Source organism: Epinephelus moara, chromosome 18 (genome assembly GCF_006386435.1).
Source record: "Epinephelus moara isolate mb chromosome 18, YSFRI_EMoa_1.0, whole genome shotgun sequence".
Classification (NCBI taxonomy): domain Eukaryota; kingdom Metazoa; phylum Chordata; class Actinopteri; order Perciformes; family Serranidae; genus Epinephelus; species Epinephelus moara.
This window is the reverse complement of record NC_065523.1, coordinates 14,013,083-14,037,783: the sequence shown is the minus strand read 5'-3', so window position 1 is coordinate 14,037,783 and position 24,701 is coordinate 14,013,083. Positions and strand designations below refer to the sequence as shown.

General features: G+C 40.6%; 1 protein-coding gene across 1 annotated transcript in view; it reads right to left on the bottom strand.

The window, feature by feature from the left end:
- Positions 1 to 24,701, bottom strand: part of spop (speckle type BTB/POZ protein) — a 111,207-nt gene that overhangs the window by 22,145 nt on the left and 64,361 nt on the right. The window contains exons 6-7 of the mRNA XM_050068954.1: positions 24,565 to 24,692; positions 472 to 649 (exon numbers count right to left, since the gene is read on the bottom strand). Coding sequence (XP_049924911.1) covers positions 472 to 649; positions 24,565 to 24,692 — 306 coding nt within the window. The remainder of the gene's footprint in view (positions 1 to 471; positions 650 to 24,564; positions 24,693 to 24,701) is intronic.

Below are 24,701 nucleotides of genomic sequence, written 5' to 3'. Positions count from 1 at the left end.
GCTTGAGTTACAACACACACAGATGTAGCCATACTTCATTCTCTGTTCAGGACACCACTACTCCAATATAAATGGAGTATGTATAACTTTACATAGCAAATAGTTGTTTGCTGCTATATTAAAGGTTTATGTTTAGTCTAACATATTACAATATACCAGTCTAACTCTGATGTATAAAATGCATATAAACGCCAGTATTCATGTATGTTTATGACATAATTGTCTGTGTGGTAGTCTGTGTGCAGCTCCATCTTTAAGAATTTAGACTTGAATGATGAAAATCTTTAATGTTCTCCTATATACATCATCTGCTGAACTTGATCATTGGTATTCTCTTCTCATAGACATCATAAAATCGGAAGTCGAACACCACTGCCTGACTCCACAAAGTTTTTACCGCCTGAGTGCAAACTATAGGTTTTTATCCATCACTTTTTTCCAGATGCAATGAATTGAAGAGGATATTCTCACCTGCCAGGATGGCTTTGTGCGCCTGGAATTTCTGCCCGGCGACACACAGGGAGCAGTCAGTGAATCTCGAGTTTTCCCACAGATCTCCAAGCTCCTCGGCCAGCCTGCAGTCAGGAACCTTAACCATGTTCATTGTGTTCTGGCCTGAGATGTTCACAGAGTCCTGCACCACACTCACCTAAAAAACACACAAGTAAATGTAAAATTCAATTTGCTTCTTTACCTGGTCTGCACACACACATATAACACACACAAGGTTTTAATTTTAGAGTGAGCTGCTCCTTTAACCCACTCACTGGTTTACAAAGAGGCAAATAAATAGCATGCATTGCTCATGAAAAGAAAATAAATCAGGTAATAAAACATGCTGTGAATGATTAACGTCGGTTCTCTGCCTCTGTAATCAATACATCACACACTCAATATGCAGGCTATTCAAAGACAACGTATTCTTCCCTCTTCATCCGATCTGATCGGCCATGCTTTCAAACAAGCCGGAAAATCGGCATTGAAGTCAAATTGTATGTGTGTGTGTGTGAGCGTGTGTGTGTGTGATGTGTGTGTGCATGAGGGTTGTCTGTATGTCTTCCCTGCTGACTTCACCACCTGTTCCAGACAATGTCAACCAGACTCATTTATCTCTCAACAGGACTCACCGCAAACACACACACACACACACACACACACACACACACACACACACACACACACACGTGAAGGCTCATGAGCAGAAACAGACACACACATTCTCACACACCCACACTAATTACTAAGTAATTTCCGACAGCCTGGGTTGACTGACTTGCAGTTTTTCACCTGCTTGCTGTGCCATCTAATCAAATACCAGTGAGTTACCCACGGCCCTGCTTGGAAAACAGTTAGTTAATTATTTAATTATGTGGTAAGTTAGTTACAGGTAAAAGCATTACAGTAATTTCTGGTGAAAGAAATTCTAGAGTGGTCCTCCATGGTTAGCACTGATAGTACACTGAAATGTGCAGGGTTGTACTCAAGGTTCCTGAAGATATTTATGTAGTAACAATGTAGAAGATGGTCTGTTGGAGTGCCTCCATTTCTTGAATGGAAATAAAACTCTTATTCAAACAATAACTGTCTGAGTTGAAAAGACTCTGGTTCATTGTAAATATTAAAAGTTGCACAACTGTGTTCTGAGCAACGTTAGAGGAGAAGACAAGTGAGCACTATATATTAAATGCTATATTTTGCTAAATGTTATTCAACATTTATTCATACTATACTATACTATACTGTACTACATTTCACTTTATACTTCATCTTATATCCCGTACTGTGTTATACAGAGCTATATTATACTATAGTATGTTAATATCTGACACTGTTTTACTACACTATATTTCTATTATATTTTCTATATTAATACAGGCAAGTATCGTTACATAATCACAATATAAATCAGTCTGGTGTACACTGCTGACAGTGACTTGCTGCTATTAGTCACCCAGTTGACACTTTTACCTTGTCATTTCTGTCTTTATAAATAAGGTATGGATATTAATTTAAAACTGATCAGGTTTAGAAATATCAATTTACAGTGTTCAAATTCAAGCCAAACTCTTGTTTGCAGTACAGTGAAAGCAGTGAATCAATGCGGATGATGTTTTACAAATGAAAAAAATATACAACTGGAAATCATGTCTAACAATTCTCCCTGGGTACTTCTCAAAAGTTTGCCCTAAAAAGACAAGGAATGGAGAATCTTTGCTGCTGCTCCACAGACCAGTAGGAATAAAGGGCAGTAAGTTATTAAGTAAGTATTTGACTAGAAGTGTAAATCACCAGTTTCATCACGATACAATATTTTATTGAGTCTTCTGACAACGATATGATATTTGACGAGATTACAAATTCTGCATTGATATGATTTCGATTGGATGCGATTTAGGGGTCTGCGATCGATATGAAACATTATTATCAGCCCATTTAACACAGTCACTTACAAAAGAAGCTGCCACCCCTTTCTTTTATGCTTTTGGCCATAAAAGATAAAAACAACACATAAATAATGTAGATTACTGTAACCACTTAAGTGCAGTAAAGTTTACATTACAGTGACTACACTAACAGACACAAAACAGCACATTGGATAAGTTACCCTTCAGGGCTTCCTGACAAAAAGCCCTTTCTGGAACAAATCTTTTCATCTTAACCCAAACCATCATGTTTCCTAAAACTTCAGGGCTATCTGGCTTAAAGCCCTGAAGGCAAACTCCTCCCAGCTATAGCAGCTATAAAACATGGATTAACAACTACATCGTTTCACAAGAGAATCAAACTGAGCTCAGTAATAACTGTCAAGGTTCAGAGACAAAACATTTTTTTTTTTTTGCTAGTCACCCATTATTAGCTTAAGCATGTTTACATTGCATAAATCAGCCTTTTTTTTTTTTTTTTTTTTTTACTTTTTTCCTCTACTCATGACTTAACAAATTAGATGTAACATTATTATTTTTGTCACTCATTGTTGGTTTAAGTCACTGTATCTCCTAACACAACAGTATGGTTGAATTTTAACCTGCATGCACGTTTTTTCAGCCAAACATTGTTAAAACAAAGCAGCTAATGTTGCTGTAGTCAGGAGTTAGCAGAACGAGATGTGTTTTATCTTGTAACATCATTGTTTGCACACGCCATGTGCTCTGTCTGTTGACGTTCATTTTCCCCGAAATCCAAAATATTTCCACACTTCTTATTTATTCCAGAGTAAATATAATTATCCTCATCATCTTTCTCTTGGCTGTTTGTCATCTGCCTGCTGCTTTTTGACGCCAACAAAAGCGTATCCTAAAGATGACGATATAGATCAATGTTTACACTTTGCATCGATGACACTGGATCGTTAATCATTTAATCGATATATCGTTCCAGATCGATGGATCGTTACACCCATATATTTGACATATCAAACTGATTGAAGAAAGTAACTTTTCGTAATGTGAGATAAACTTGAAATATTTGACAGCCATAAAACAATCCAATGGTACTTTTAAATCATCCTGCATTTCTTCATTGAGGAGCGTTAAGGTGATCATTAACGCTATAGTTGGTAACTTTTATGAAAATAACTTTGTCATATTTGCTTAAACTGTCACTACATACACACAGATATACACGGTATCATAAGGGATAGATAGTGTGTCATGTCCCTCCTCCTCATGCTAGTCCTTTTTATGGCATTTGCTATAAAATGAGGAAGTTTGTAACCCAGCTGTCATACTGGACACAGTCAAACGAAGCACCACCCACTAATCAAACCAACGTTCCCATTTTACAGCTACAGTACACTTAAATATGTTTCTGAAAACATCTGAGGCAAGAAATTGGCAATGCAAAACAGAATTTTGATTCATATTTGATCAGTGCTCCCTATAGTTTGACCGCAGTTCACGAGCAGCAATTGACATGACTGACTGCTGCATTAGAGACTCTTCAGCTCTGACTGCTTGTTTTAGTTCAAATAAGCAATTTGAAGAGGCAGAGGAAAATGATCATCTGTCTCATGTACATGTACTTCCATATGTATACAGTGATAGTTGAAGCAAACATGGCAAAAAGTTGTTGTTTTTTTATAAAAGTTAGGAACTGTAGCTTTAAAATGTTTCAAATGAGTGTAACCAGTACTACTCTAATGTGGCTGATTAAGTAGGCTTGTTAAGGAGCATATGACTGTAGCCACGACTGTACAGGAACATTAATTATAACTGTTAAATTATTAAAAATCTGTCAAAATGTCAGTCTGTCAAAAGTGTAATAAGCCTCCAGTAAAATATTGCTGGATAATGTGCTTTATTTCTGCTGTATTTTCTTTCCTGATAATGTAACTACATTAATATTATTAAAACTATAACAACACAAAACATCTAGTATGTAATTATGATAGTGTCAATGTAAAGATGTCACACGATGAATAGTATTCTTTAATATACACTTGTGTGTTTATATAATGTCCCCAATCAATTTAAAGTGTTTTTTTAAGTTTGCCTCAAATACCACTGTGTCATACAGGGGACAGTTTATTACAAAATTAAATCTCAAGATGTTGATATATTACACTGTTTCATTGTTTGTTTGTTTTTAAATTCTGCACAATTTTCACTGTCTGATCAGAGATAAGGAGAAAAAAAAACCTAAGGATAATCTTGGTTCTCTGTTTTCATTGCTGACAGCTCCTGAATACACTCAGTATACCGTTTTCATGAAAAAGGCTGAAAATCCCCACAAAGTGACCTTGCTGTTAAAGCTTCAGGGAGGCTGACACCCAAAACCCCACAAAAAAAACATCCCTCCCCATCCATCCCCAGCCGTCCATCTGCCCACCTATTCGTCCAAAAGCACATCCATCCACCTATTCAACTCACACAAAAAGAGTCCTAGAAAAGGAGGAGAAGCACATACAATAGACAAGTGCGTGGCAAGCAGGAAATTGAATGTCAAGGAGCCTTGTTTGCTCCTGATGGAGGTTTGAGAGTTAGCCTGAAGGGGACAGAAAGACAGAGAAAAAGAGAGACAGCAGGAAAGATAATAAAACAGAAGAAGAGAGTGAGAAAAAGGAGAAGAGAGAGGAGGAGATATAGGGATAATAAAAGGCAGGGAGAATACAGATGCAGAGATACCAAGAAGAGAATAGAGAGGCCATCACACGTAAAGGGAGGTGGGGATGGGTGTGTGTGTGTGTGAGCTATTGGTGGGATCTACAGTTGGAGATGGCCTCTCATAAGTAGCAGCTCATTCCTGGCAGAGAAATGACAGGGACACAGTGAGAAGAAAATGTGACTTTTCTGAAGGGAAGAGCATTCACGGTGTGTGTGTGTGTGTGTGTGTGTGTGTGTGTGTGTGTGTGTGTGTGTGTGTGTGTGAGACAGTCTGGTTTCCACAGCTGGCTCTATTAATCACACTCCAGGGGGATGCAGGTCTGACTGACTGACGTGCATCCATCTCCTCACACTCACATAGGAATTCACATGCACACACATACATTCACATGAGGAAGAGGCAGTCCCGCTCACAGACTATGGCATTCATAAAACACTGATTAGCAATACAGAAGGCTTGCTAGAAAGGGAGCTGCTGTGTGTAGGAAAGGAAAGGGAGAAAAACAACAAAAAACAGAGGAGAGAGGCAGACAGACGGACAAAGAGACAGAGGGCCGAGGACAGAAGTTCAGTCAGCAGTTGGAATGAAAAATGGCTTTAGGAGAGGAGGAGGAGGGCAGCGAGCCCAGCGCTGTGTCCTGAGTACACACTGAAAAAATAAACAAGTGCTGAAAAGCGAATTGGAAGGGAAGCCAGCGAGCCTGGTCAATGCGTTTCGGTATAAATAGCCCAATTAGCATGGCGGAGCCGTCGCTGGGCTCTCAGACGCAGCGTGGCAGAGCCGGTCTAATTACTGGCTAACTTGACCAATTATTCCACTGTTTAACCAGGCAGAAACTAAATCGCAGCACCTGGTTATTTAGACACACTGGCTGCCCTGAAAGTCTTCACGCCATAAGCTGTCATCTTCAGTCATTGTCAACCTCCTCCTCTTCCTCCTTCAAACACTCCCCCTCATCCTGGAGGATTGGACAGGGATGTAGCTGGTTTGGCGGCATTTGTATTAACAGAATAGAATGTTAGCTTATGATATGAATTTATATGAACGGCCTATATCACAATTTCTATTTTAGATAATACAACAAGTTCCTACAAGCGTCTACAGCCATGCTAGCAGCTCTGTGAGGCTGTAGGATCAGGCCAAGTATGTTTTAAATGTTCTATATCTTAATTTAGCATGATAGCATGCTAAGATTTGCTAATTGGCGCTCAACATAGAGTACAGCTGAGGCTGATGGGAATGTCATTAGTTTAACAGGTATTTGATCATGAAGCCACAAAATGTCTGTACTGAATTTCATAGGAATTTACCCACAAGCTGTCAAACATTTCACTTAAAAAAAATGTCAACCTGCTGGTGGCTCTGGAGGAAAAGTCAGGGGATCACCAAAGTCAGTAGGATTCATCCTCAGAGGGCCACGAATATTTGTACAAAGTTTAATGTCAATGACAATTTGACAGGTGTTGAGAGATTTCAGTCTGGACCAAAGTGGTGGACTGACAGACATGGCCCTCCATAGGGCATGTCACTAGCATGGCTAAAAAGTAAAAATACATCCTAAAAGTATCAACTTATTTTGTTCATGCCCTGTTGCCCTGTCATTATCATCAAGTAGCAGTTTGTCCACCTGGTTGTTCAACACTCAGGCTGTTCTCATTTACTGTTCATGCTTATACCAAAGAAAAGCAATGCGCTAAGCCAAACTCGTATACTACTCGTATAGAATACAGCTGCAACAATTAGTTGATTAATTAATTAGTCAAGTGAAGGGAAAATTAATTAGCCATTATTCTGACAATCAAATAATTGATTCTGGTTTTCATGCTCCTTAGATGGGTGAATTTAACACTCTTCTTTGTCATACATTATAATAAACTGAATAGCCTCAGATTTCAGATGGTTGGTCCGAAAAAAAACCCATATGATTTGAAAACCTCACCATGGGCTCTGGGAGATGACAAAAGGCATGTTTCACTATTTTCTGACATTTTATTGAAAAAAAGATTATTCATATAATAGAGGGGCCAAAAAATGGGCCCATTAATCGATAATGAAAATAATTGTTAGGTGTAGCCCTAGTAGGGAGGTGGTCAGGGCTGATGGACAGGTCAAACTAACACAGGACTTTGACCCAGGAAACCGGGTTTTATGTCCTGTGTGAAACTGAAAGTCAATGTTAAGTTATTTTTAAGTACGTATGTCACATCCCGTCCCGTCACGACGCGTCCTGTCACACCCCGTCATGTCACGTCACGTCACGTCACGTCACGTCACGTCACGTCACGTCACGTCACGTCGCGTCACGTCGCGTCACTTCACGTCATGTCACCAGCAGGGGCACTGAATGTAAGATGTCATATGAACCATATGTTTTAACATTATGTCACTGGATGTGCAATGTAAATTTTATAATCAATCTTGTCATTAGATAATATGGTAATTCTTGTCCCAGTGAAATTTTGGCTTGACAGTGCAGGAATGTAAAAAGGATCACTAAAAACAAAAGAGCTTTTCCTGTGAGGACATATCTGCAGCAAATTTCATCAAAATTCAGTCATTGCTTTAAGATACTAGTTAATGCATACAAGTGTAAATCAAGAGCGAGTTCTGACCTGATGTTGACGCCAGGCTAAAGTTTTGGGCTCACCAAGGTCATTCAGAATCATCCAGTAGGGGCTATAAAAATCCTTGAAAAATGTCACTGTAATCCAGCCGGCAGTGTGGAAAATATCTTAGCAAAATGTGGGACTGACCACCCGACTGACTTTTATTCATTCCCCAGTGGTGATAATTATGATGATGATGATGAGAGAAACACACTCTGTTTACAACCTTAGGTAAAGAATAACAGTAATGAAGAATCATAGCTGCTATATCACCACAATCATCATTTGTTTTGGTAATTAAGTTCCCAGGATAAGTACTTACTAAAGCGCTCGCCTCCCAGTTAGCTCCTCAGACATCAAGATGGATCTGTCGTAAGCTCCCTCTCAACCCTCCAGGCAACGCAGAGTTAATATTGAGTTTCGGTACCCAGATGATTTATTCATAATGCATCAATCTTTTTCTGCCTGTTTATGTGTTTGTTTATGGATTTACAGTGTTTTGCCATGCGTGAAATAGTTTGAAAAAGAAAAAAAAAAGCCAAATCAAATGAAATTCATTAAGTTATGGAAAACTTGTTCTTTTACCTCCCAAGTCTCATTTTAATCTATTCAGTCACATCCATTCTGAAACATGTAAACATGGGCAGAGATCATACAAACGGACACGTGGACTCATTCATACCTCATAAAACTTCACACACCCTCATATGACATACAACACTTGGTGCAGCTGTAAAATTCTAAAAAGGATATCTGCATGTAAGTGCTTTTCTTTTTGGGGACTAATTTCTCTCATGCTGTGACATTAGCATGAGATAATTTGCATGAACTTTATTTGAATTTGCACATTCATAGTTTTACTGACCTGATTTTGGGCAGGCTCCCTTGTACTCTGATTCATATCACTGCTGACTTCATGGGTAACTAAACAGCACTCAGCTTGAGTGTGTCTCATACTAGCTGTATGCAGCTGTCATGATATGCCGGCCCCACATGTCATACTGTTTCAAACGCCCCTACTGCACATTTTCATGACTGTCAACAAATGGTGTTCGAATTTAAGCAACTTTAAAGCATGCTAAGGTTGCAATTATATCCCCATCCTTATTATATGCGTTAGTTACAACTAACATGGAAACAAGCACCTGTCATAGTGGGGGAATAATGGAGAGCTGCTGACAGGCAAGCACAATGTGTAATGATCTTGCCAGAATCTATACAGGAGTTATATGTGTTTTTGTGACAGATGACCCATCTTTTCACAGACTTGTGTTTAATTTAAAACATTTTTTGAGACATTCTTTCTACCGAATAAACACAAACTGACAGAATGAGGGGAGAAAACCCTGCCCAGTTCTGTTGGCAGAGGCAGGGTCCGACAGTAAGTTTCAGTAATGGCTGCCAGGTTGGCAAACAGCTATTGCCAGAATGGTAGCTGTATTTTAATTGTTTATAATTAGAGTGATAACAGCCCAGTGTAATTGCACCCCATGTTTCAATAATAAAAACTGATACCAAGATTAGCTCAACATATTTAATTCCATCGTGCACCTGCTGCGGCTCACTGTCAATATTTTATTTTGAAATTCACTCTCTGCTATTCATTATCTCCTGTGGCTCACAATGTTTTGGTGAAATTACTACTTGTCTCTCATTTAGTTTTGGCTGTCTCAGTATCGGGGCTAATGTGATGTGAGTTATACTTTGTTGTTGACAGGTTATCACTAGACTATTTTACTCCACACTTAACTTTCAGTTTTTATTTCCGGCTGTGTAAATCAATGCAACTGCAGCGCTCCCATTCCGCTAGGTAAAGATTGTACACTCTGAGCATTGATAGCACATGAAAAATGTTTCACTGAATTAATTGTATTAAACCTGACTGTGTTTTCAAATCAAACGCCTTATTAGTCTGTATGATGTTGCTGCTTGGGAGGAACAAAACGCAACAAAGTAATATAATTTCCTTTTACAGAGAAGGAACAGCAGAGGGTGTGCAGTAATGTACTGTATCATGGCTTCATCATGGACTTCATCATGTTTTTAATGGAATTTTGATTGCAACTCAACCTGAATCAAATGTTTGAGGAAAATACTGCACTTCACATATTTTATCACAAACTGAATAAGACAGACTTAAAGGGATACTTTGCTGGTTTTCAACCAGCTTTGTATCATAACAATGTTGTAGTATGTGTAAATTAACTGTGGTAAACTCAGATCAAACTGTAAAACTAAGAAGTGCTATTCAAATATAAACCAAGATTATGTCACTGTATTGCTTATTTCTCACCTAAATTGTCTTCTGAAATATATTTTAGTGCACTGTTTGGCTGTAATATAAGAATTTGTGAACACCATACTGTTTCCTGTTTAGTTAAAATGGAGGCTGAAAAAAGATCAAATGGTAAAACTAAGCAGTGCTGATAAAATATGAACCAAAATTCTCTTACTGTGTTGCCTATTTCTCACCTTGAATGTTTTCAGGAACATATTTTAGTGCACTGTTCAACTGCAAAATGAGAAAGTTTGTGCCCAGACGGCCATGTAGGAAACAATCGAACGTAATCCAAGATTGTTTATTATCATTTTGACGGCATATTGTTTCCTGTGTCAAAACGAACAAGCTCGCATTACATCCCCACCTGTGCAACGTTAATTATTATTATTATTATTATTATTTATTTATTATTAGTGCAGTGCATTCTGGTTGTTGAAGATTTTCTACTTCTTGAGCAAAAGCAATTGCATCAACCCTCTAAATTCCTCTGGTCATGTAGCATCAATGTCAAAATGATTTGCTTTCTACTGCATAGACAGTAGAGCTGGGTGATATGGACAAAAATTCCTATCTCGGTATTTACAGGCTGACTGGCCATACAGAATTTATATCTCGATATTTTCTACGAAATGGGCTACATGTTTTCAGTTGCAAGTCAAAGCCACATTTGAGATGTCACAAGCAGTTTTTTAAAAACAGACTGTGATCAAAATAAAATGCAGAGATAGGGATTTTTTTCCCCTGTGAAAATATGCAGCTGCACAACAGTTACACCTCCAAAACACTAGTTGACGGCAGGGTTTCTGTGAAGTGCTGGAAAGTTTACCTCAGACACACATCATGTTTAATGTGTGTTTGAGGTATGTTTTGAATCAACTAAACTTTACACAAGTACACTAATCGGCTTAATTTTAACTCGCAGCATTCACAGATAAAGCACTTGTCTTTTGCTGGACACATTTTCCCCACAAATACAACATGCTAACGTTATTAGCACAAACCTATGGCATTTTACATTGTATAAATTAAGCTAACAGACTTTCCTCTACTCATATGAAGCCAGGGACAACAACATTTCACAAAGGTAACGTTAATGCTACAAAATTGGATTCCATTACAACTAACAGGGTTAGACGACAAAACAACTGTGATATACTAAACATGTTTTCCAAACAAATATAACATGCTAACGTTATTAGCACAAGCCTATGGCATTTTACATTTTCTAAATTAGCCTAGCTAATAGCGGAGATTTCCTCTACGTATATGAAGCTAAGAAAAATCACACACAAGACTTAAAATGCTATTTTGTGGAGGCTTTATTGTCTTAACTGTGAAATTTAAGTAGATAAAAACTTTGTTTCCACTTACAGGAGGTCTGTGTCGCCATGACGTGTAGTTACCTTTCTGGGGAGGGGCACGTCAGGCTTCAGCTCTGAAAAGTGCTGCTGAAGAACTTATGAGCGGGTGAGTGGAGCGGAGCTTTGTGTAGCGTGTGAACAGAGGAGAGATGAACACTGGTATTCGTCATGTAAGGCAACTTGACCCTGTATCGATATAAACAGTGTTGTCTAAATTTATATCTTGCTTGAAAATGTATTGATATATCGCACATAGTAGTTATATCGCCCACCCCTAATAGACAGCCTAGTTCTATGAAAAGACCATCTCCCCAGCAGTTAAATAATTTTTTAACAAGGTGGGTCTTTACCTGATGAATCAGACAAAAGATAAAGTGACCAGTAACTCCACTATTTTCATTAAAATCACATTAATGCACACTCAACATACATATATCTACAACGGCTTAATTGATCTGTGATCCTTTAACTTGTCCTCTGAACCCTGCGAGCACAAAGCTCATCATCAGCTTTTTATAATGCATGGCTCGCCCTCCACTCTCCTACCAGCCAGAGTAAACAGGCTCCATGTCACAGACCCACTCTGCAGCTCTCTTTCTCCCTCTGCCTTTCTTATTCATCCTCTCCACCCACTTTTGGATGTTATTGCTCACGAAAATCAGAAACACTCAGAGCAATGACAGGATATTTCAGTCAGGAGACTCTGATACAGGATTCAGAGTTAGCCGCCCTCTGGCAGCTGCAAAAGGTGACTGAACTGATTAAAACTGAGAATAATAGCAGAATCTGATTTGTTCCCGACACCATTAAACAAACATAGCCCCAAATCCCAACGCTATTAAATAAAAGTCAAAAATAAACACTGCACTCACTCTCCTGAAGACAATAGCTGGAACGTTCTTTAATTACAGGCTATTTATTTCATCCAAGCTGGTTTTAATTGTATTTCAAGAACCTTATTCAACCTATAAGACGCTTTTACAGTCTTTGTCCTAACAAGATACTGTTTGGTAGGTCTTTTCTTTGCAGCACAGTATGTGATGTGCTTTGTATTTGTGGTTTTGTTTTTTGAGAAAACAGAAGAAAAACTGGGCAGATAGCCTGAGCAGCGTCAGACGCCGAGCTGGAGAAGAAGAAGAAGAAAAGAGCGCCACATCACTGAACATAACAAAAACCATAACAAAAACCACATAACACTCATAACAAATAAAATACTAAAGTTTGCAGATGTAAGAAGAAGAAGCAGCTACAGTGAGCTGTTAGATGAGGAGCTGCAGGCTGCACACCTCCAGCTCCTCAGCAAGGTAACCAACTTTACTCTGTCCTGCTGTCTCCTCAGCAAGGTAACCAACTTTACTCTGTCCTGCTGTTTGTGTGGAAGGGAACTGCCCATTGGTCCAACATCCCATTGTTCCGACCATATTAAACTCATTGTTCCGAAGTCCGTTCCGAAATCATCATGATGCCCTGTGGTTAAGGTCTGGTTAGGTTTAGGCACAAAAACCACTTGGTTAGGGTCAGGAAAAGATCATGGTGTGGGTTAAAATGAAAAAGAAAGTGACAAACACATAAGCCGTGAGCCTGCTCCGCCTCAAGCCGGTCGCGGCGCACCATACGCCCGCCGCGAGCCGTTCAGCACCGCGGACAGTCGGACTAATGGGATGTGGAACCAATGGGCTGTCGAACCAATGACATGGACCCGTGCGGAAAACTACCCATGATTTGTGCAGTGTGAAATCAGATCACTGGTGACACATGGTGTGATTGAAAAAAAGGCTCATTGTTGACTGATTTACATTATTTAAACAATGTGAGTTTTTTGGTTACATTGTAACTAATACACCACTTTCTCTCCTTTTGATATTAAAGTTAACCTTTAGTATTAAACTTGCTGTTACCACTACTAACCATCGGTGACATAAAATCAACCAGGACCTTATCTTACAGGGGAACTATTATGATTTTCCATATTTTCTGTCAAATAAATAAAGTTACAATGTTAGGTGTTCATAAAAAACATGGCAAAAGTTTCAAATATTGAGGTGAATGTACATGGAGGTAATCCCTGTGAGCAAAAACCTCAGGCTTCAGACTGTTCTGAATACTCTGTTTCCAACATTTTTTTCTACTTTTGAGAAAAGCTGAAATCAGCTCGTGACAGATTTTTTTATATGGTCATCTGCTCTAGGTACCTTACTGTAAGTGTTTACATTACCTCACCTACACTGACGACATGTAGCTACATGCTGTCAGGAAAACATTTCATCTTGGTTGGCAATGTTGTTAATTTTTCCTAGACTCTCGGATGCTGGAATATATCTGGTTGTGACAACCCATTCTCATTCCCAGGTCGCCCTTTAGTGTATCAATGTGTCATACAGCTGAAACACATCGTAACACATTGTTAATGTTACAAAACGGTTGCGGTTAAATTTGGGCAATAACTTGGTTAGGTTTAGAAAAAAGATCATGTTAGTTAAAAATGGTACATTTGTCGCATACTGTAATGTGGTGTAAATACATGCTTGATGACCTTATGTAAATTGTGTGATGTGACATTCAAAAAACATTGATTTTGGTTTCACACAGGACATGAACCGTCATCTCTTGGACGAAAGCTCGGATTTGTTTTCTTTGACCCATCCACCTCCTCTCCCTCCCACCCTATGCAGACTTATTTTTTTACTACGTCAGCCAGGTGAAAGCCTGGTAAGTATCATAAAGATGCCAAAGTGTGCCTTTGGTGGCGATATCACACACTAAAGCCCCGTTTCCACCAAACACTTTCGGTAGGTACCTTTGGAACCAAAAGTACCCTCAGTCATGGTAACTAGACCCTAGCATTTTCACTGCAAACAGTACCCTTAAATGTGGGCGGGGTTGTTGTCACTCACTGCATTTTCTCATTATCGGTGACACAGATGGAAGTCTGCACCTCGTTTATCATCCACAGAACGAGGCTGCACATCGACATTTTCTTGACAAAATAAAACAGGCTGCAGTCTCTCTACAGGACATTTAAAATTAGTGGGTTTGTGCATTTAGTCCTTCTCGGGCAAACTCGGGGGTTTAATGTTGCCCACAGACACGGCGCTCCGCAACAGTGATTTTTTTCTGCAAGTGAGGATTAGAATATATGCCGTTCACATAACCCAGTCGAAATGAATATATATATATAAACGCTTGAAGATCCACTCATTACTAAAAGTGTATGTCATATAAAAACTAAAGTAACGGTCAAAGTTGTCATATTCAAGGTGTGTTGACTGATTCATGTCATCACCTCCAGCATTGTGTAACATTACAAGTTAACGTTCCACCTTAAAAATCGCCGGCAGTCCGCCCAGTGAATTAAGTTACTTTTTCTCCGACTCCTGCTGCTGTGAGAGGCAGCAAAGTATCCTTTCGTTTTACAGTTACACTTAACTAATGTATAAAACTCTCCATGGTGTGAACAGTGGTTACATGAGCCTCAAAACCAGCCACAACTCAGCCCTGAGTAGAGTGACCATCCGCTATTGACCAATCAACGGCCTGCAGTGTTCACAGCTCCACCTTTTAGTACAAGATCTGTGTGCTAGGTGGTTGGATGGTATGGATGGGTCCATTGGTACCATCCACAACTTTTCACAGTGGAAATAGAAAAAAAGCATACCGAACTGAACTGAACTGTACCATATTGTACTGCTCGGTGGAAACGGGGCTTAAGGGGCGTTACAAAGCTGCGATATTTGACACCCGAGGATGAAAATGGGCTGGTTGTGAGGATTTTAGTCTGGAAGCTTACAGACACCGAGATACCGAGAAACAGAAGACCCAAAAACGCTGGCCAATCAGAGCAAAGTGGGCTTTTTTCAGGAGGGGGCTAAAAGAGACGAGAGCTAAAATGGAGTCTTCTCAGACAGAGGGTGAAGTGTTCCAGTGCAGACAGTATGAGCAAAATAAAGGTTTTTTTTTTGAAGATTAAAACATCTAAACATGTTCTAGTGGAAACCCGAAATACAAGTATGAACCTACAAAAAAAAATAATAATAATGATAGGTCCCCTATAAACGACTTACTGTGTGACACTAGTTTTTTGCTGAGACCTGAAATCTTTAACTAGACTGTCATGATTCTTTACTCAAATTTAATCCCACATTATCGCACCACTGTATATAGCCATTCATGTGTCAGAGCAGTCATTTCAGTTGGCTGTTTGCAGGGACCCAGCTGTGTCCATTTCAATGGCTCAGTCCACAGACAAGCGGGCCGGCCTGCCATTGACACAGAGGTATTTAGGTAAATCTGCACAGACAGAGGCATATTTCATGCATGGTTTGAAGTCAAGCTGCTGAACGAGCGTCGTGGCTGGCCAACCTTGTTCTTACACATACACACTCAGACACAGGCTTCCAGATAAAGAGTTTCCACACACACACACACTCAGTAGTATCACCACTGGCAGTGAGCATGAGCCTCTGCATGCCGTCTGTGAGCAGCAGCCATTTGGGTCTCTTTTTAAGTAGTTTTGTTTTCTCTGCTGGAAGATCACAGACAGTAAAGTGATAGCTTTGAGACTCTGAGGCCCGATCTAAAGTGCTTGAAGGAAATGTTTGGACAAAGAAAACAAATAAATAAGCAGGCAAAAGTTGCCTGTTTGTTCAATTTCTGCCGTCTTTACTCTGGGAGAAGCAAAGGGCTTTTGATGGGATATAAAAGACCTGTTGATGTGTTGCTGGTGCAAAAGTGTTGCAAAGGCAGTATCAATTAAAGAATCCATTGTGGCTCAGAAATGGGTGCCAACAAGCTATCACAGTAAAAATCCCACTGCAAGAAAAGGATCAAGCTTGCAGTCTGTTTGCTCATTCTCTTGCTATGTCACAGCATCTCAATCAGCATTTGTATTTCCATCTCTTTGATTAGGTCTCCAACCCCCTTTTCTAAATGATCAAAATCACCTTGCCCTTTTCACTTTTGCTCCCAGTTCTGCAAAAACAGAATATAAATACATGTTTACCTCATTTTCCAGAAATGAAAGATTGTTTTTGTCTTCCCCTTTTCACACAAACCCAAATCTCTATGTGCATCCTTTCTCCCTCGCCCCACTCCTCCCACCTCTGCCTCTTTATCCTGCTCCGAGAGCTGGTTATGTGTGTGTGTTGCTCAGTGTGCAGTGAGGGAGCAGCTGGAGCATCTGCAGTCGTCTCCTCTGACAGCAGCACGGCATATGGCAGGGCCCTGTGAAGGATGGGTGCTGTCACCCGGCAAAGTGCTTACCCACCAACAGAAGAGGCGAGCCGCACTAACACCATGAGGAAGAGGAGGAAACAGCTGAACATCAGCGCCCCACTCATTTATTCTCCCACCGCCACCTCGCCCCAGGAGAGAGGCGGTTGAGGAGCCTTAAAGAAAAGACCTCCAACCGGCAAGCGGTGGCCAAGGTGCCTGTTGAAATGCATTTCAGTAAATCACATTAAAGATCGTATATTTGTAGAAGATAAACCTAGTGAGAGGAAAACAGTGGCCCGTCTCCAAGTTTACACATGCAGGCACTGATCCTCATATATGCATTCATCACCCTTTTGTGTGTCACACAGGGGTGCATAGGACTGGTTACCATACAGCACATTAATGAACTAAAATAGAATGCATAGGCACAGCTTTTGGCCTCTTCTTCTGCCTCACACGTAATTACCATTGTGAATAAGAGGTACTTATTTTCTCCAAAAAGTACATTTTGCAAAAACGTACATCTCTTCTCTGAAACTGAATTACAGTTTACAAAAAATTACATTTTGCTGGCTCTTAACCTTTGTCCTTATGTCAACTGTTCAGTCATCTCTTGGTAAATATGTGCCATTTTTTATACTTTTATACCTCCTTTTTCTCTTCCTGATAATCCATCCATTTTCATCCACTTGTCCGGGGCCGTGTCACAGGGACAGCAGGTCAAGCAAAGCACCCCAGACTTCCCTTTCTCCAGCGACACTTTCCAGCTCCTCCTGAGGAATCCAAGGCCCAGATGGCCAGATGAGAAATGTAATCCCTCCAGAGTGTTCTGGGTCTACTCTGGGGCCTCCTACCAGTAGGACGTGGGACTCACCCCTTTCGACGCAAGGGGCATTCCGAGCTCCCTCCGGATATCCCAGCTCCTCACCCTATCTCTAAAGCTGAGCCCAGCCATCCCACGGAGGAAACTCATTTCAGCCACTTGTATCTGCAATCTCATTCTTTCGGTCACTACCCAGAACTCATGACCATACTGTAGGTGAGGGTTGAGACATAGATGGACCAGTAAATCAAAAGCTTTGCCTTCTGGCTCAGCTCCCTCTTCACCACAACAGTCCGGCGCAGCGCCCACATCACTGTAGACGCCACACCAAACCGCTGATCCATTTCATGCTCCATTCTACCCTCACTTGTGAACAAGACCCCCAGATACTTGAACTCCCTCACTCAAGGCAATTAGTCCAAACCCAGAGGGGGCAATCCACTTTTCCAGTAGAGAACCATAGCCTCAGATTTGGAGGTGCTGACTCTCATCCCAACTGCTTCATACTCAGCTGCAAACCACCCCAGTGCATGCTGGAGGTCACCATGAGATGAACAAACCACATCATCTGCAAAAAGCAGAGACGTAATTCTGAATCTGAATCTTGTTAACTCTCTTCCTGTTAAATGTTACATTATTTTTATGACTCATCTTGAAATTGGGAAGCACATACATATACGTATCCAATCAATTTTTAACTGAGGCAACTAGCTAACCGACACATGAACCAACTTGACCATCAGCTTTTCGGTAAAAGCAGCTAACAGAGTTATATCATGGCAGTAGGTGTGTGGTTTTGGATTTTAGTAGCCAAAAACTGTGTTCACATTTCCAGAGAATGTGGTTAAACCTGCAGCTGGTAGGTTTTATTAAAAAAAACATTACCGAACTTCAGAAACTATCACTATATCCATACAGCACTAAATGAAACAGAAAAATCTGTTAAAAAAAAATGTCATACACCGTTGCCTATTCTATTGCCTTATAGAGCTTCTAATGGCATTAATGCATGTAAATGAAAATGACCAATCAGAGCAGAGGAGTCTCTAATGCAGCTGTCGTTTCACTCACTGCTCCTGAACTGCTTTCAAATTGTCAAACTAGGCAGCGCTTAAACTTGGTCCGGCTGGTGAGTGGTGCTTGGTACTTCAGTAGATTGTTTCCAACATGGCAGCCTGGTCACATCTTTCTCATTTCACAGCTAAACAGTACACTAAACTATTCTTTTGAAAACATTTGATAGAGAAATAGGCAATGCAGTAACAGAATCTTGATTCATATTTGATCAGTGCTCCCTTATTTGGAGAGTTTGACCGCAGTTTATGAGCAGTGATTGACATGACTGACAGATGTGTTACAGACTCCTCGGATCTGATTGGTAGTTTTCGGTGCATGGGAGCAGACTCTAGCAAATGCCATGAAAAGCAGTAGGAGGAGGGTCATGATTTTTTCTATTTGTCTCATGTATTCCTTTCAGAATTTCAGCAGTCTGACAAAAAGTTATTTTCATAAAAGTAACCATATGTAGCTTTAATATGTACCTCCTATAATCTGTGTGATCCTCTCTAGAATGAATATGCACTTACTAGAGAGGTGCACCCTGGAGATACTTATACAAACAACATGCAAACGTGTGTGGGGCAGAATGCGTCACACCTGCGCCTGAAAAAACAGCGCAAAAGCCTTTGTAAATCTGGCCCTCTGTTCCTCCCTCTGTTGCACTTCACAGTGATGTTTGCTGAACCTGAAAAAGAAAACTCCCTTCATCTCCCCTCTTTCTATGTGTATATCAAACAACAGCCAAATATGCAGTAGTTGTCAACTTAACAAGAGACTGCAACTTGAATGGAAGGAGAAGTAAAATCAATCCAATATATATGAAAGGCCAACATCATTCTATATTGGCAAAACAATGTATCAGTATTAAAAAAGAATCAAGGAGGAACCTTTTGGATCTGACAGCGATGTGACCCACAACAGGTGATCCTGATGTACAGGTAGGTAATACCAATATATATATATACATATACATACATATACATATATATATATATATATATATATTATATCAGTTTGTCTCTAGTTGATATGAAGACAGATGCTTGGGAAAATACGACAAGTTAAAGTGCTGCATTAAAAACTTTAGTGTTTCTTTAGTTTATAATCACCTAAAAATAGGAATTGTGTTTTCATTACATTAGAATAAGCTGTTTATATCTACACTGGGATTGGGTCTTCATTCACTGCCATGTTTCTACAGTTGCCCAGAACAGACAAATTTACACTGGCTTAAGATAGGGTTGTTTGCATTTTAGTTAGAAGCCCATCTGTGCTGAGCAGCGACAGAAAAACACAGATTTGTAATGTGAAACTGCTTTAGTCAGTGTTTTTACAGGTTTAACTCAAAGGGTCAGCTTGTTTTGGAGAGGGAAAAAACCTCTGCGGATAATTCAGCTCCTGGTAAATGTCTGGATCTCAAGTTATCAGAGTAAAAGCACACATTAGCATGTGGTGGGCGAGCTGCCTGTTTCCCTCATGCCAAACAGCAGCAGAGAAACTTATATATAATATGAAACTGCTTTATTCAGTGTTTTTACCTGTTTTAATCACCTGGTTTGTTTGTTTTGGAGAGGAAAAGACCTCTGCTGATAATCATGCTCCTGGTAAAACCACCTGAACAAAGACCATTTGAAGGAATTCTAACCAGGGGAAGTTTAATCTGGTTGCAATCTGCAATCCTCACCGCCATATGCCAATAAATCCCCCTAAGTATGTGAGTATTATTAGAAAAATTGACTTTAAGTACCACAGAAAAAAAAAGTACTCAGTGTGTAGTAAAATGTTCCCTGATCAGTGTTTTACTTTTATATGTGAGGCTTTTAGATTAAAACTGCTCATATATGAGACTGCTCACAAGGACGAGGTTGAGTTTTTCCAGTGTACCCTTCCTGGCACTCTGAGCATCACAAGCAGAGTGCCAAGCCAAGAAGCAGTGTTTCGCTGCCTCTACTGCTGCACTTTATTGCTCTAGATATTTAAGGTTGTGTTAATTTGCACTCTTTCATATACTGTTGGATAGTTTGAACTGCAATGTATCATATTTTATAAGTTCGTTTTATGTTTGTGGTGTCACTGTCTTGTAGACAAGAAGGGTATGAAAAATTGTAATCTGAAAAGTACCTAAGGCTGTCAGACAAATGTAATGGACTGGAAACTACAATACTTGCCTCTGAAAGTAGTGGAGTAGAAGCTGCATAAAATGGAAATACACAAGTGGACTTTTGGACTTATAAATGGACTTATTTACATTCCACCACTGAAGACAGAAAATAGACTAAATAATAACGAACATACTGTAGCTACCATGACATCACCTACTAGTTTGTGGACTGCCATTTTGAAGCCTTGATTTTGGCATTTCAGCCATTGCCATCATGGTTTTTTGGAAACAGAAGTGACCATACTCGGACAAGAGGCTGGAGCTGTGGATGAACGAGGGGCGGATCTGACTCATACAGTGCAGTGACGCCTTGCAGTCATGTGTAACTCTGGGCCTTAATAAAATGTAAGCGGGTGAGTTATAAAACAATTCACCCCTGAACAGTTGTCATGAATGTTGAAATTGGCCATAAAGAGCAAATCTGTTTTTGTACCAGGCTGTAAAGCTGTTTATTTATGCTGTGAAGTTGAGCATTTTAACACGGGGGTCTATGTGGACTGACTCACTTTTGAAGCCAGGCTCAAGTAGTCATTCGATGAACTGCAGTTTTTGGCACTAGCACACTGGCTCCATTTTTCAGCCTCGAGGGTTGCCGCTTGAGACAAATATGTAGCCTATCAGTGAAGTGGAGTAATAACTGATACACTATGCTGTGTCTGCATGGCGGAAACATGTCAGGGTTTATCCTCCATGTTGCCACAGCTGACTGGGGAGGAAGAGACGGTCTCTTCTGTGAAATAAATGTGTCCGGCAGGAGTAGCTCTCCGACTGCACTTCTGGCTGACTAAAGGTGGACCGGCGTGTTCCTCCACTTCTCAGCAGCCAATTTAACATGACTGACAGATAAGTTTCAGCATAAACTTCTCCCTTCCAAAAACAACCCCTTCTTTTCCCTTTAGTCAGTCAAAACAGACTTCCAGAGTAGTAACCCTTACAGTGTCAGTCAACATGACTCTGCCTGCAGGCAAATCACGACAGCACAAAGTTGGCGAGATTTTCCAGGAGCCGTAGGACCCCGCATGTGCGCCTGGAATCACTCCAAAAACTCATCTGCATTATCTATAGCATGAACAGTTAGAAAGCAACGGTCTGACCTTATAGCAAGAGGTTACCTGTGCTGCTGACAGGGAAGGAGAGAAGATTTAACCTCTTTTACCTCTGCGTCTCATTAGAGGAAGAAAGAGAAAAGAATGTAAAAACATGTCTCATCCACGTGAAAACATTCTCTCTAAGTGAAATCCAATTCAAACCATGTTAGTCTTTTGTTTTTTTATCATCCTGTATCATCTTTTATTTTTTCTCTTTTGTCTGCTCCTCACCACCGGTGGCTCCATGCCTCCCAGTGTGCCCACTTTTCCTGAGAGAAGGCCTTTCCTTCAAACTCTTCTCACTATGCCTCCTTCCTTTCCTCCTTTATCTCCCTTTCAGTCCCTCTTGCTCTCTTTTGACAGCTAACGCAGCACCTTTAATGGGAGCTATCCCCTCATTAAATACCTGCAGGTGTCTGCAGCGCTTTGGCAGGGACGGAGAGAGAAAGAGAGATGGAGACAAAGAGAAAGACAAAAAGTGAGAGAACAGCGCCTGGTGTTGTTCAGGCCCTCTCCAACATGACATACAGTCAGATTCCCTGTGCCAAATTTGAATTACTAATGTCTCTGGAGGCAAATGAACCAAGCACAGGGACCAAGGGTCAGGAGGAAAGGTTGAACCAGTATTCCCCTCCAACAGTGATCTGGCCTCTCCTCATAGCCTTTTTGCCTCTTTGACACTCTACTACACAGAATAAAAGAGGAAGAAAGACTAGAGCTGAAGGAGGGCAAAGAGAGAGGAAGGAAAAGTAGGGAGGCTGAGCAGAGGGGGGAGACAAGAGACACCAGGGAGTGGGGAAGGTAGAGTGCGGGGGGGGGGGGAAGTAAGAAACTGTGATGCTCAAAGTGGGAGGCAGCCAGAGATGAAAGGAAAAGGGAAAAGAGGAGGAGGAGGAGATTGGGTTTGAATGAGAGATAAGATGGAGGGGAAAAAGAGGAAGTGGATGAGAGAAGAGAGAAGAGGGAGAGAGAGCTGGGCTCTGGGGCGATGGGGCTCTCTCAGATGCAGGACGAGACCATCTGGACGAAAGCGGAGCCAGGTCTCTGACGGTAAACACTGGGCTTCACTTTCACATGGAAAAAGACCAGGAAAAGAGATTCAAACACCCGTTATGCACTTTCCTACCAACATCCACCCAAACCCTAACTCCGCCAACCGTCCTGCCCACGTGTTGGTGGAAAACGCTACCAGGCCTCACTATTGGCAATCTCATCGTTTACTGCACACAACATCCCACTAGCAGAGTGCCTTTTTTTCTCTAACACACACATGTTTTAGAAAAAGAAGAAAAAATCGCTGCCTGTCTATATATCAAGTCTCTGACTTGCTTTAAAAATACGAACTCAGTGACCTCTCAGGTCATCAGGGGCTGTTCTGCTGAATGTTTCCCCGGGTAAAAAATGGTAAAGTCTAAGTTTTTATGCAACACACATCTATAGAAAACTTGTACAGCACCTGGGACTACTCTTAAATCTTTGAAACAACATAAAGAAAATGTTCTCTGACGCCTTTATTTATCTACTTTCTACTCCCATTTCTGCTTTTTCTGTTGTACATAGCTTTTACTTTAACCACATTGATTTTTCTTTGTGTGTAGAATATGTTAGATAAATCAGGTTTTGCCTTGCCTTGCTTGTTCATCAGCAGATCTGGCTAATTACCACAGTGCAACAGATATTTACGGGGGAGGAAGTAGCCACGGAGGACTTGAACCAGCAACCCCACCTCCTCCCCTTCAGGAGAGTGGATGCATTCAGTGAGAGAGGACTCTTCAAGGTAACTAATCCCTCTCTCCTGCAGCTCATTCTCTCCAGCAAACAGTCTCATCCTCAGAATTATGTCCCAACGAGACACGCCTGCACAAACACACACACAATATATGCATAAAATACTCCTACACACACACACACACACACAAACACACACAGACACGACTCTACCCCCCTATCCCACATGGCTCTGCAGAAGCAGCACTGCCCCTCCTACCCCTCTGTCAATAAGCCCAGTTTGGAAACACTTTAAACAGACTTGCACATTGCTCCGCTACAAAAAGGGAAAACTTCAAGACATGCTCTCCTCCATACCCGCAGGGTTAATTAGAATTGTTTTAAACAGCCACTGCCATGCTTTTTAAACATTTATGGGTGCATGCATTACAACTAAGGCATTAACATATCCAGAAAGTTTAACCTCTTCTCTGCTCCCTGGCTCCGTTATGAGGAGCAGAGGGGAACGAGAGAGAGAGAGGACAGTTGACCTCTGCTGCCCCCTGTGTTACAGCTGAAAAACAACAAGGGAATTTTCAATGAGGAGCAGCTGCCGACTTCGGATCAGAGGAATCTGAGCCAAGCCACCATGCCGGCTGAATGACAATCAGCTCGCATGTTAGTGATGAGAGAGAGACCTAAACCCAGAGGCTATGTAGTACCAATAAAAACATACATCATTCACTAACTGGGACATACAATGAGCTGTAGTGTTGAATAAAAAGATGAAGACAGGAATTGAAGTTGTGATCACTCCGAGGCAAAAGCACCAATAAAAACAATGAATTAAGATATTTCAACAGTATTTTTAGATTCTATTAAAATTATATATTCTGGGGGAATCCAAGTGTGCACACGATTCAGCATCAGTATGATCCAATATCACAATTTTGGTTTTAAAAGTCAATCACAGAAGCCTGTGTTTGTCTGCAATGTTGAAATATGAATAATAATTTCCATCTAGCAATATAATCAGGATTATCTCTTTTGAGTGTGCAGCCTGTACTGTGAATTTGTGTGGGAAAGATTTTGAGCTTAAAAATGAAGAGTGTGAACTCGGTGTAACACATAACCTGAATTTAGGTGAACTTTCTCAACCTTTACCTCACAGAAAAGTGTCAACTTGTCGTCTGGCAGCAGACCGTTGGCCTCGTCCAGCAGGAAGTCCCTCCTAATGAACTTTTTGAAACCCCAGTCCTTCCCCTGGACAAAACGATACGCTCTCTGGCTCTCTGAAAAAG